At 45.0% G+C, this 13,276-nt stretch overlaps 1 protein-coding gene across 5 annotated transcripts in view; it reads right to left on the bottom strand.

The window, feature by feature from the left end:
* Positions 1-13,276, bottom strand: part of GRIA1 (glutamate ionotropic receptor AMPA type subunit 1) — a 289,206-nt gene that overhangs the window by 101,469 nt on the left and 174,461 nt on the right. For all 5 annotated transcript variants that reach the window (XR_004318833.1, XM_006194867.3, XM_006194866.3 and 2 more), the window contains 2 exons: positions 8,449-8,610; positions 6,287-6,454 (listed from right to left, as the gene is read on the bottom strand). Coding sequence is in view for 4 of the 5 variants with exons in the window: in XM_006194867.3 (XP_006194929.1) it covers positions 6,287-6,454; positions 8,449-8,610 (330 nt within the window). In the remaining variant the exon portion in view is untranslated. The remainder of the gene's footprint in view (positions 1-6,286; positions 6,455-8,448; positions 8,611-13,276) is intronic.

Raw genomic sequence — 13,276 nt, 5'->3', positions numbered from 1 at the left:
CAGGCTGGTTTTCCTTTTCAGAGAGAAAACAAAGCCAAGGTCCTGCTACAAAGAATTAGAAGAGAGCTGATCCATCAGCAACTTCACTTTCCTCTCTCCTTGGTCATTTCTCACCCACCTCTTGTTTCACATTCATTCAGGTTCAGGATAGATTTGCTAAGTAGCAGCTAATGTGACTCATTTGGAAAAACAGATTGGGATACATGTATAGATGACTGGGTGGTGGACTGATCTGCCCAACCAGAAGTGTCATTGATGATTCAAATGATTCTACTTTTTGGTTCTTATCTCAAATATCATACTAATTATCATCATGTCATATTGGTATGGCAAGTTGCATAATGTCTCTATGACTCAGTTTCCTCATTTGATTAATGGGACCAGTTAGAGTTAGTTATGTCTTAAGGTTGTTTTAAGGATGAAATGAGATATGTTTTGATCAATGCTTGCCTCATGGTGAGTTTTCAACAAAGGCCAGCTGTTATTTTTATTGTTACTAATTAGTGTTATTAATACTACCATCATTTTCCAAGTGTTTCGTGTTCATGAAGCATTTTCACATATATTACTTCATCTCCAGTCATAGGAACCTTCTGAGATAGGCTGTTTAGAGATTAGGATCTTCACTTACATGGGAGAAAACCATAAGTAGAAGGTAAAGTGATTTGCTCAAGACTTAGGACTTACATGGGTCTGAGGGAGGCCTAAAATCAAGAGCTTCTGATATATTCTGGTTTCTTCACTTAATATACCAAGTGGCCTCTTAGAGGACAATGCTCCTGTCCTAGGCTCTAAGGGAAGATACAGAAATGAGCAAAGCCATGTGTTCTACATGCCTACTAGTGCTACCCACTACTCTAGCTGGGCATTTTCCAGGCCACGCTGTGTTAATTCCTAAGTATGTGGCCATGTACAAGTCACCATGCCTATCTGTTTCTCGGTTTCCTCTTCAAGGAACTGACATGCTTAGCATATTGTCTGGGACATAAATGTTCAGTGGAGAGTATCTGTTATTTAAGTAACGATGTTGATATTGATGATGATGGTAATGATGATGATTACTACTACTGCCACTGTGATGTGTACAGTGGGTAAGAGGGATGGAAGCGAAGAAGATCTAACATTGAGGCCTTGGGTCTGAGAAGTTGTTGTCTCAGAGCAGGGGACTCTTTCAGCAGAACTAAGGGTCTTATCACTGTTATTTTTGCATGCCTTTCTCAGTTTCCAAAAAAAAAATCAGCAGCAGCAAAGGGCCCCTTGCATTGTCACAATGTTTGATGTTCACAGGAACCCAGTGAGGAGCAAAAGCAGAGATTATCTTGCTCCTTTTACGATAGGCTTATTGAGACTCAGAGCTACGGCACTTGGGTTCAGGATTCACAGGAAGTCATGAGAGGCTTGAAGTAGCTGAAAGCTCTTACAGTCTAGTTGGAGAAGCCAAGACTTACACACACTGAAATAAATAAAGTTGGGAAAGAAGATGTCCCAGAACTATTTTTCTATGATTGCAGAGCAAGGAGAGGTCAAGAGAATGGATTAGCTCCAAACCATTTATGAGGACAGTCAAGTCTCACAGGCAGAGGAGTAAGCTTCTCAGAAACATATGCTTTGGACAGATCAGAAAATTGTTGTCTTTCCATGAGGACTGAGTCCTCATTCCTCAGCCCCACCGCCATGCTGGGGCAGCTGGGGTCAGACTGAGGGAGACCTGGAATTTCCCTTTAGTCCCTGCCTCCTGGAACTTCCATCACTGTCCTGGCACCTGCCGACTCCCTCTGTAAAAGATGGAGCATTAACCTTGGATTTCCTGTAAATGGTACTGGGTGCCAGCCACCCATGAGAGGCTGAAGCATTTTCCTTTTTGCTTGGTGCTGGGGGAGTGCTGGTTGGTGTTTCTAGTACTTGAGCCATCAACACTGACAACTCCTCCAGCTCCATCCCCAGCAGAGGCAGCAGAGATCTCTGGACCAGAGCTTCTACAACCTCTTTGTGGCTGCCTTGACATGGGAAATCAGAGCCTGTGGACTAGGTCCCAGTGGATCACATTCCAGTTGTTTTAGCCAGGGCAAGTCTTAGGACCACTCTGAACTTCCAGTTTTCCCCTTGGACAATGGGATGAATAATCCTGGCTGTAACTATCTCATGCAGTTGCCTTGAGGTTCAAAGAAGCTTATATATCGTCCTTTTCAAAAAAATTTTTTTTGTGTGCCTTGTGACAAACCAGTGAGGGAGGCAGTGCTAAGAGGATTATATCCATTTAGGAGATGAGGAAATTAATGCCAGAGAAGTTGACTAATTAACCCAGGATCCCCTAGATAGTGCCTGGTGGAGCCATGGTGAGAACCCAGCTCTTCTCTTCCTAACTCCCTAACAGCTAAGCCCGATGCCCACAAGTCCTCACCAGCACCCTCGCTCTAGTCTCCTGCTGGGTGTCGTTTACATTATCACCCAGACCCTCCAAAACCTGAATCCCTCTTTGTTCAAATTCACCCTTCTTTTAAGGTGTAACATGACCATCCATCTCAGTTTGCTTGAGATCATTCCAGGGTACATCTCTTACCTGGAATAATTGGTACTAGCTCTCGCTTTCACTCTCAAGTGTCCCAGTTTGGATGATAAATTATTTGGTCACCATTTTTAAAAGCCCCAGTTTCATTGCTATAGGAGGCCCGGCCAGCATCCACGTTCCTGAGTCATGGCCTTCTGCTCTGACTGTCCGTAGCACCGAGAGCCTGGCTATGTTAGTTATCCATTAATCCATGCCTCTATAGCTATTATTTTTTAGGAACTTGTCTCCCCTTCATAACTGGGTCTTGAGTCCCAAAAGCCAGGGACTGTGTCTTGCACCACTATTGCTCACCCCACCCCAGCCCTCATCTAGCAAACTGCTGGGTAAAGCTTCACTTCGCTATCTGTGATCACTGGCTGCCAGCCTGCAACCACAAAGCCTAAGAGGGCGGATTGGTCTTTAGGGCAGATAATCTTCATCTGAGGTCCTGAGCTGGGCTTCCAAAAGTGTCTATGGTCCCCCTAACTCATGGTAATACAAAAATATATGTATGTACTTGCATGCATTTTTCTGGGAAAGAGTTCAAAGCTTTTTTTTTTTTTTTTTTTTTAAAGTCACATTGCCAAAGGGCTTATGACCTTCAAATACTAAGAGCCTGACTTGGGGAGCTGAATCTTTTCTGCTAGCCAGAAGCTGACTCTGCGCACCTTAATGCTTCCTCCTTCTGGGGGCACTGAGGGCTTCCAGGATGTGGGCTCATTCATATTCTGAGCAGTTCCCTGGATGTCAGGCAGGCAGCTATCTTCACTCTGCTGCTGGGGAAATTACAGCAGGGGGAGCGGGGTTGGGGGTGAACAGATGTTACCCAAGGCCATGTGCCATTGCTGGCTGGGCCACAGCTCTTGTGTCTCACCTGGGCTGGGCCTTCAAGGCTTCAGAGCAGAGCAGTTACATATACAGAGTGAGGTAGCAAGTAGGTGGGGTTGGAGTCCCAGCTTTACCGCTAACTAGCTGTATCATTTCAGGAAATTTTTAAAACATCTCTGAATCTCAGTTTCTGCATTTATAAAGCACAATTAATAAAACCAGCTACCTTAGAGTGTTATACTGAGGATTCAACGAGATCAGACATGTAAAATATGTTCAGAACCTTGTGCGAGAGAGTCCTGAGTATATCATAACTGGTATTACCATTATTTTTAGAATAATGTGCTTATTCCTCCTAGCCTAACTCACAGACATCCCAGCTCTAACACAAGCAGAACCACAGGTCCCTCCCACTGTGTGTCCTGGAGGCTGGTGGTTAGAACAGAAGAGATTTGAGCCTCCAACCTTGGGTTCCAAGGACCGAATGTCTTTGGGTCTTACTCAGTCTACTGTGGGCACACAGTTGCTCCCTAATTGCATGGCTATTTTAAGAGAGGGGTCTAGTGGGTGAAATAGTTAGACAATGGTCATGACTGTGTGTGGAAACCCTGCAGCTCAGGGCATACAAGCCAAGGTCCCTCAGGCCATAGGACAGGCCTGGGGCGGGAGGAGGAGCCCAGGATGGGGGTCTGCTGTTAAGTTGCTATGTGACCCTGGGTGAGTCACTGCCCACTCTGGGTCGGCTGCTTCATCTATAATGTAAAGGAAGGTGGGAGATGTAATCTCTCAGGTCTCTTCTAGCTATACATTTTTGTGATTCTAGGTGATTAACAAAAATTTGAAAGTTATCAGTTTGAATAGCTGATCTTAGGATCAGAATGTTGGTTTTACTTTTTGGCTTGTTTTGTGGCTAGTTCTCCCCACCTGACACCCACCCCCAGTAGAGACTGAAGGGAGTTTCTTGAGGGCCGGTCTTGCCTTGTCTTACTGTCCCCAGAGCTCGGCCCCAGGCCAGAGCATGCAGTAGGCTCTCAGGAGCAGCTGACTGGCTGCTGGAGAGGCAGGCACACACGCGTCTTGACTCAACACAATATAGAGGAGGTCATTTTTTCAACTAAGGCAACTGCTTCCTCACAAACCCCACTAAAGGCAGAGCAGAAGAATGAGCATCTTACAACCAGAAAGATGTAGGTTAGGCCACAGGATTAAATAAATTAGATGCTCAGAGTTCTTAGAGCCAGTTGAGTCCTGGGAGTCATCTCTCCAGCCTCCTTATTGTCATGGATGAGTAAAGGGGAGGGTGCAGGAGATCTGAACGAGTACTCCATGGTCATCCAGAGACCAGGCGGCCCAGCTGGACGTGGACCCCAGCTCTCCTGTTTCCTCGTTCAGAGCCCTTCCTGCCACCCATGTCGTCTCCTGGCTTCATCACCGGCACAATGGTACCAGAGTATCCTTCCAGGGATGTCCTTAAGATGGGAGAGGCGAGGGAGCTGGAAGGGCTGTGAAGCTGAGGGCAAGTCCCTGGGACCTTCGGAAACCAGTTTCACATTGCAAACAGAATTTGTCTCTACTGTGAAATCTGGAAGAGCATTTTAAATGAGCCAGAAGGCGGGCGCTGCACCTCCAGGCCGTCATTTAGAAGTGATTCAGGCCCCCACCCTGTGCAGAGACCGGGGGAGGGCAGAAAGGGCTGCAGGTGGACCTCCTGTAGTCACAGAAGCTTTGCTTCATCCCAAAGGACAGAAGTACATATTCTCCTCCACATAAAGGCACTTCATTTGAGCTGGAGAACCGCTGTTGATGTTCCCTTTTTTAGTCTCTTTCTGCAGGCTGTGAATTGCTAGGGCTGTGCACGTGTGGTTGGCAAACAAATGGGAAGAGTTTCACATTTTGCTCTACATTTCTCCCTCATTCAGAAACGCTCCTCTCCTCCCCTGGGAGTCCAAGTTCACTTTCTGTTGAATATAGTTTTAAAAGTAGAGCTGGTCTTATCTAGACAACTCTTGGATGGGGCGGGAAGGTCCTAAAGGGCATTTACACCAAAATATTTTGCTGTTGCTGGCTTGCCACTGTGTCTGATACTTTGACATTCCTTGGCAGTGAGCACTGCCCTCTATGCACAGCCTGGGCTTGAGGTGCTTCTAGAAACTTCTAGAGACTTCTAGGAGCTCAGAGAGTAATAAAGCTGGGGGCAATCCCCTAGAATCTTCTAAACCACGAACGATAAACAGGTCCCACGTGGACCTCTGTCTCATCCTGCTTCCACTGCAGACATAATCACCAACTGAGTATACTCCTCCTGTTGAATCTGGATTCAGCCCCAGAATCCTTTGCATAGCCGATTAATTGGAGGGGGCCTGACCATTTTCTATCCCTGTTCTTTACCTGTTCTTAAGTGCAAACAAAATTGATGATTGCAATGCTGAGAAACAAGAAAATAAAGTCAGAGGTACTTAGAAACATTTGCAGGGTCCTGTCATAAAGTGTGTGCAGAGGACAAAGGTAATGAAGAAACTCAGAAAATCAGGGCAAGAGGGAGAATCCCCGAGAGACTGCTAAAATGATTCATTTTCATCTTTGTGTCTCTCAAGTCCCCTTTTTAAGTACAGAATCACTGCCTTCCTCTTTTTAGCATAATCTCTAAGCAGAAAATAGAGCTTTTGTGCTATTAGGAGTAACTATTCCATACTATTGGGTTTTTGTTTGTTTGTTTGTTTGTTTGTTTTTGATTTTCAAACTTCTACATGAACTTCCATAGATGCCAAGAGCCACAAACACAATGCAGTGGCGATCCAAACTTCAGGCACGCTCTACATTTTCTTTTAAATATCTACGTCCCTTCTGAAACTGATGCTGAAGTCCCCCTACGAGGCTCCCATATGATGGGGCAGCCATTACCAGCCTTACCTGCTGCAGAGCTCGCTGGATGTCGATGCCTTGGCCCCAGGGCACAGCTGGATTAGCCAGGCAGTCCCCAGCATTCCCCCGGCGGGAGATATCGATTCTCTGCCTCCTCAGGCTCTGGAAAGCCTCAGCCATCACCTTTACCCCATCGTAGGTGAGTGCAGAGGTGTACTGGTGGGAGAGACAGAGACAGTTCAGCGTCAGAGCGGGCTGACAGGGAGGAAGGCAGGAGCTGTGTCTGGGAATGCGCTTCCTGGTGATGAGAATGCCAGCGGTGGGCCAGGTGTGGGAAGTGGGGCGTGTTTGTCGGGGGAGCAGTGGTAAACCGGGAAGTGCCTGCCTCTTAGATGGGGGCTGCTGCTCCACCCTGCTAGCTGGTATAGTCCTCCTGAATTGTGAGTTCAGCTGTGACTTTCAGAGAGAATTATAGAATTTTGTGTTCAATCTTGCCATTTTATAATGTTGGTTCAACTGGAAAAGGAATGCATAGATTAAATACAACACAGCTGTATCTGTCTGATACAGTCCATGGAGAACCAATTGATTTTCTCTGTGTTAACAGTCATCATTTGGGTACCAAGAAGCACTGTTTACTCTATCCCTGGTGACAGTAAAAGGAAAAACAATAATCCAAGAAGGGTAAACCCTTAATGATTTCCACCTGTGGCTCACTTGAGTGACGGGTTTACATTCTGCAAAGTTTCCCCTTGTGCTTCTTCATGATGACCCTCAGTTTTCCTCCCCACTCACCTAAAGTGGGGCTCTAATGTTGATGAAACAAGAGCAGGATGAACAATCTAGAACAGCATTTGCTGGCTTTGGAACTCATGTCCGTCTTATTCATGAATTTGTCCCCAATGCCTTGCTTAATCGCTGGCACACTCTAAGCTCACAGTAGAGAACTGTAGAATTAAGATATACTTTTCCAATTTTTGACTTTGATTCTCTTGCTTTTAAAAAGTATGTATATTAGATTTGGTTACTTTTATAACCTGTTCTAATCTTTTGGAAACTGGGTGGGATAGTCACACATTAATGAATTAACTGCTATGTGGTTTGCTCATTGCTTTAAAACACACTTGTGGTCTCGTTTGCTTAAGCGCATGTTGAAGCAAATCTTTATTTCTGAATGGCTAAATCAATTGGAGCAAAAGTGGGATAAGCATCTCAGTTAAGTGGCTTGCCATTTACAAAAAGAAACTGACAGAGTGGCAAGAGAAAGTTACTCAGTGTTCAGTTTGTCCCAGATAAACAAATTTAGCCTCAGAGTCCTTCTCAACACAGCATTCCACACAGCCACTGCCAAGCTATTGGATTTGACCTGGGAAAGAAAATTTATCCACTATCCTTATTCTAAACCGTTATCACATAGCAAACAGATTTTGTCTGCAGGATTCAAAGCTGAATTGCTGGAGAGTGAAAGGCAGGTAGCCTGCATGATAATTGGGGGTTGACTCTGACGCAGTGAGGTGCTGAATGGTGCTTACTTAGATTTCCTGAATTTTTAGTTAGATACATGGCCAACCAGAATAAGGGCCAGCTTACTGCATTAATATAGGAGGCAGTCCATGAAGAAATAAATGCTAAATAGCATCTCCCTGGAATTGTGCGACATGGTGGTCCTGCCCAGAATAGAGATACCATTTTTCACCTTCCCCTGTAGCTAGCTGGGGTAAGTGTCTAAGATGCAGCCAGTGGCATGTGCGTACGAGATCTGCGTGTGATTCCTGGAAAGAGTTTTAAAGGAAGCAGTTTTGCCTTTTATTTTCCTTTTTCCCTTTCTACTGGGTAGCATATCGAGGTGATTGCTGGAGCTTTTACAGCCGTTTTGGGCTATACGGTAGCAGCCCTATGCTGAGGATAGCAGAACAACAAGACAGAAGATACTCAGTGTTTAATGATTGCAGAACCATTATACAAGCCCTGGATTGCTGATTTCTGAATTTTGTTTATATGAAAGAAATACAAAATGTCTGCCTTATTGAAACTGTCATCATTCTGGATTGCCTGCCCTTGGCAGGTACCCTCAGACTTTAGGGACATATTTTCCTTAGCTTGTTTGTCTTAGAATGTGCATCCCTTTCTAAAGATTAATGCTGCCCAGGAATCTGGGGCAGGCAGAGGGACCAGGCTGGTCCTTTGCTGCCTGCTGCCCATTGTCTTACCTTAGGTCTCTTCCAGTCCACACGGGTGTGGTCCCGAGCATCGCTGTTTTTCCACTGCTGCATGATCTTGGCCGGGATGGTGTCTGTGTAGTTCACCAACTGGAAACCTGTGACATTGGCTCCACTCTCCTTGAACTTGTTTAAGTCAATGTCCATGAAACCCTGGGCGGGGAGGAAGGGAAAGAAGTCAGAATCTGCTACCTGGATCCATCCATTTAACCATGTGACAGAATCACAGGATTTCCCACCCTGTTCTGACTTATGGTAGAACTGACTTAATGGAGAGACAGTTGTGCCTCCCTCCCTTCTGAACTCTGTTAGCACTTCATTTGTGCAGTAAGTGAGCACAGTGGTTTAGAGCGTTTGCTCAGGGCCCAGCCATGCCTGGGTTGAAGTGCTGGCTCTGCTACTCACAGCTGTTGGACCAGGTTCCCTGATGGTTTCTTGTCAGAATAACAGAGGTTAACGGAGGCTGGGGAGAAAAGCAGTGAGATGATGGACATCAAGTGTGTGGTGCAGACCAAGTGATCAGCATACATGTGGGGTGATTATGACCACACAGATTTGCAACAGAATAAAAAACACAAGGAAGGCATTGTCTCCTCTACCACCACCGCTCCCCTCCCTTCAGAGAGGAGAGGAGTCTGAAGTCCATCGGGGCGAGTGCCTACGGGCTCCCCAAGGTCACCAGCGAGTCTGTGAAAAAGGCTGGCATCTGATCATCCCTCACCCCGTGCTCTTCCCTGTGCCACAGACGAGGTTTTCTCTACCTAGTGAGGCTTGATCAATTCTGATATCCACAAAGGATATTTTATTGGGAATGAAAATCCTCCCCATTTGGTGGAGTTTATTCAAACTCAGGAAGTCTTCCACTTAAAAAGAAATCCTTGTATTTGTATAATATATTCTGTAGAATACAGTACTTTGAAACTCATGACCTCATTTGGCTTTATGCCTTTTATAAGATAGAAATTATATGTCTTTTTGCCAGATAAAGAGACAGTGGGAGAATCGACTTCACAAAGTCATTCAGTGATTTAGTGGCAGAAAGGGGATCAGAACTAAGGTCTTGTGAAGGTCTTCGCTCACTTACTCACCTGTTACTCAGCAAACATTTTTGAGAACCTACAGTGGACTATTCTTATAGTAAAACAAGTTCCTTCTCTTACAAAGCTTACTTTCTAGTGGGGAAGATAGACTGTAAGCAAAGAATTAGGTATAAAATAAGCTACAAGGATATATTGTACAATGCAGGGAATATAGAAAACATTCTACAATAACTATAAATGGAGTATAACCTTTAAAATTAGGAATTATTATATTGCACACCTGTAACACATAATATTGTACATCAACTATACTTCAATAAAAAGTAAATACGTAGCAAGTGTGTAGAGCATAGCTCAGTACAGCACACTGTGCAGTAGCTACGAGTCCTGTGAAGGAAGGTAAAGTGGGGAAAGAGGATGGGGAGAGGAGGTGGGTGCTGTGCCCTGGAAGGCATGACCCAGGTGTGCCTCCCTGAGGAGGTGGTGCTGGCACAGGGACCTGAGTGCCGGGAAGCCGCGTGAGTCAGTCTGGGGAAATCTGGGGAAGAGCATGCTGAGCAGAGGCCCGGAGGTGGGAGGACGCTTAGCATGTTCCAGAAACAGCAAGAAGGCCAGTGTGACTGTAGCACCCTGAGGGAGGGAGACAGGGTGGGAAATGCAGTCAGCGGCAGCCCAAAGCTGGATCACATAAAGCCTTGTGACAACCTGGGGTTCTTTTTAGGTGGAGTCGGGGGCCTGCTGCAGGAATTTGAGCAGGGATCATAAAGGCATTGCGCTTTCAGCTCCATGGCTTGGGGGAAACTGCCAAATCCCAAAGAGGGAAATGCAGGAATAAGCAGGGGCGGGAGTTTGATGGACTGAGGGTGGGGAGAGCCATGGACTGGCAGACGAGAGCCCTGAGTGCTAGTCTCAGCTTGCCTGGGGCTCCTGAGACTGTCCATGTCTTTTAATTTCTCACTGTCTTGATCTGGTTTCCTTATCTAAAAGATATAGTCAGCTACCACTTCAGGACTGAAAGACACTCCCCCTATGCCTCTAAAGTTCTGCGACTCCTTTTTATTTCTATTTTATAAACAGACTGAGCTCAGTTCCCTTCAGAGCCTTTGCCCAGCTGGTCTCTCTGCCTGGAGGTGTGCTCTCCCTGGCCAGCTCCTTTCCACTTTTTGGATCTCAGCTGAAATGTAGTCTCATCAGAGAGGTCTGTCCTGACCCAATTCTCAGTCCGGCCCCATGGTAGACGCTGTTGGTGCCCTGCTCATTTCCACTTGCCTTTAGACACTGATAATCCACTTTATTACTAGCAAATACCTATCGCTTCATCCACGTGCAGGGTAAGCCAGGTGCGCCAGGGGGTTCATACATCCAGAGCAGCTCTCAACCAATGACAATGGGTAGTTAGTGGATAAATACTCCAGAATCCTCTCCCCCAGGAGGGATAACCTTGAGGTATGTTCTACACCCAAGTCTAGGGCTCCCCTAATGAATGATGCTCTGTATCCCCCAGTGGTGTCTTGATTATGCATCTTTGTCAGCTGCCTGGTTTCCCTTCCCTACCTAACATCCCTGATTCCCTGCTGTTGTTTCTAGAATTAGCATCCAAAGAAGCTACTTGTACTTGAATCGTTCTGTTAAGACCTGCTTCTAGTAGAACCCAGTCACCCCCAACACCAAGTCCAGTCAGTTCCTTGTCAGCGCTCTGTTTATCACCATTTGAGATGATCTTGTTTACTCATTTGTTCCCTTGTCCTTGCTCTTTGCATTGGAATGTCAGCTCCATGAAGGAGGGACCTTTATTTTGTTCACTGATGTGTCCTAGGACCCAGTACCTAGAACACTACCTGGCACAGAGTAGGTGCTCAGTACATACTTGTTGAGCGAATGAATAAAAGCTGAAGACTTTCCTCAAGCAAGAATGCTAATTAGCCAGAGGGAATATGCTTGGCAGGCAGTAGATGCCAGTGGATGATTTTAATTGGTTGAAAAGAGAAGGTTGTGTTGGAAATATATTTTGCGATTAACTTTTCCCATAGCTACAGTTTACAGACTTTGACAGGTCTACTGATTTGCACAAAGGTTCTAGAAAGCTGTTAGTATTGATGAAGTCAGTTAGGTTCTTGTACCCAGTGTGCATTCCAAGATGTTCTGCTGCCTAAGAGCACAACCATCCCACCACTTGTTAACCGCTAATGCACAGCTGAGATATCTCACATAATTTTTAGAGATTTTAGCAAGAACATCTTGTTCATAAAATAACTATTGAGAGAGTAAAATGAAAGTGATCTCCTGCAGTCAGATTCTGTCGCTTGAAAATCTGTAACAAGCTCCCGGGCATTTTGTACTGACTGCCCTCATCAATGTAATGGGGGCCAAAGGAAATGGCAGAGTTTATTCAAACATAAATGCCACTCAACTCCATCAGCAGAATGTCTGACTACAGGGTTACTGGAGCCAAACCTCAGTTACATCTAATCAAACTGATGGGGCCTCCAACTGAACTCCTCAGCTCCCCTGAGAAGGGAGGCACAAAAAATGATAAAAAAAACAAGCTCTTATCTGTGCTGTTAGATAAAAGACGCAAAATAAGGGAATAACTTGGGATCAGTGTGCATTCATCTAATAGAGGACATCTTCCCCTCCCCTCCATGTAAGAGTCATGCTGGAACGGTAATCTTGAATCTCCACAATGTGTTTACTCGCTAAGAAGAAAGTCTCCTAGAGTTACTAGACTTGATTTCTCCATAATGCAAGAAAATGGACTTTTCCAACAGAGAAGAGTGCTCTTGACTAAGAAAGAGGAAATAAAGGTGTTAACTATTTGCCTACCAGTTAACTGGGAAATTCAACTCACCCACTCTATTCCCCTGAGCACATTAATTAAACAAAGTTTAATTAAATCATTCTCTAATTTTCTTTGCTATTTTAATAAAAAAAACTTGGGGGGTAATATTTGGTGATTAATACATTTTTCTTTATCTGCTTTATCTGTGCTATTAATTACAGAACATTGTAGAAGGATGCAACATTGCTAATTACATTCTATAAAAGATTTAAACTATGAAATTTGATCTTCACCATTCTCTTTGAGTCATTTTGGCTGTTTTATGACATGCCTCCAAATACTGAGTCCCTTGCTTGGTACACCATGAGTAAAGAAAAAAAATAAAATGAATCCACAAGATGCTTCTATTCAGCATGAGAACTCAGGTCTCCTAAACCTGGATGCCTCCCACTGTCCCTCCAGCTCTGTACCAGATGCTGCTCTTCACAAAGTGACTCTGTTTCTCATCTAAAATGGGACTTGGTGATGAGTGAGCTCTTGGAGCTGTTAGGTCAGATTGCTGTGTTCCTGTCTGCTTCTTCAGCACCTCTATGGCATTTCACACTGTCCCATGTGCTCTGATGAATAGGTGATGGGAGGAAATGCTCTGCCTACCATTTTCATTCAGGTGCACATGAGCTGGCTGGTATACTTCAGTCTCCTAGGATGGAAGGTCCTTCACCTGAGGGACCTGTCAGAACACCTTAGGGAGTTTTTGCATAATAGCCCTCCCTAATGATTGTCATTCAGTAGCCCTGGAGAGAAAACCGGATGTCTCTATTTTTACAAAGCTCGAATGCTTGTCAATCGAAAAGGTTTGATATATTATAAAGATACTCATTAGAATTCCAGGTAATAGCGTAACTAACAAACACTGAGGCCAGGATGTGGGAAATTGTATGAAGTGGGTCATCATGTTTTGAACTGGGGAGCTACACATGGGATTAAAGTTGATAAATCA

Source organism: Camelus ferus, chromosome 3, assembly GCF_009834535.1.
Source record: "Camelus ferus isolate YT-003-E chromosome 3, BCGSAC_Cfer_1.0, whole genome shotgun sequence".
Classification (NCBI taxonomy): domain Eukaryota; kingdom Metazoa; phylum Chordata; class Mammalia; order Artiodactyla; family Camelidae; genus Camelus; species Camelus ferus.
This window is presented reverse-complemented; position numbering and strand designations above follow the sequence as displayed.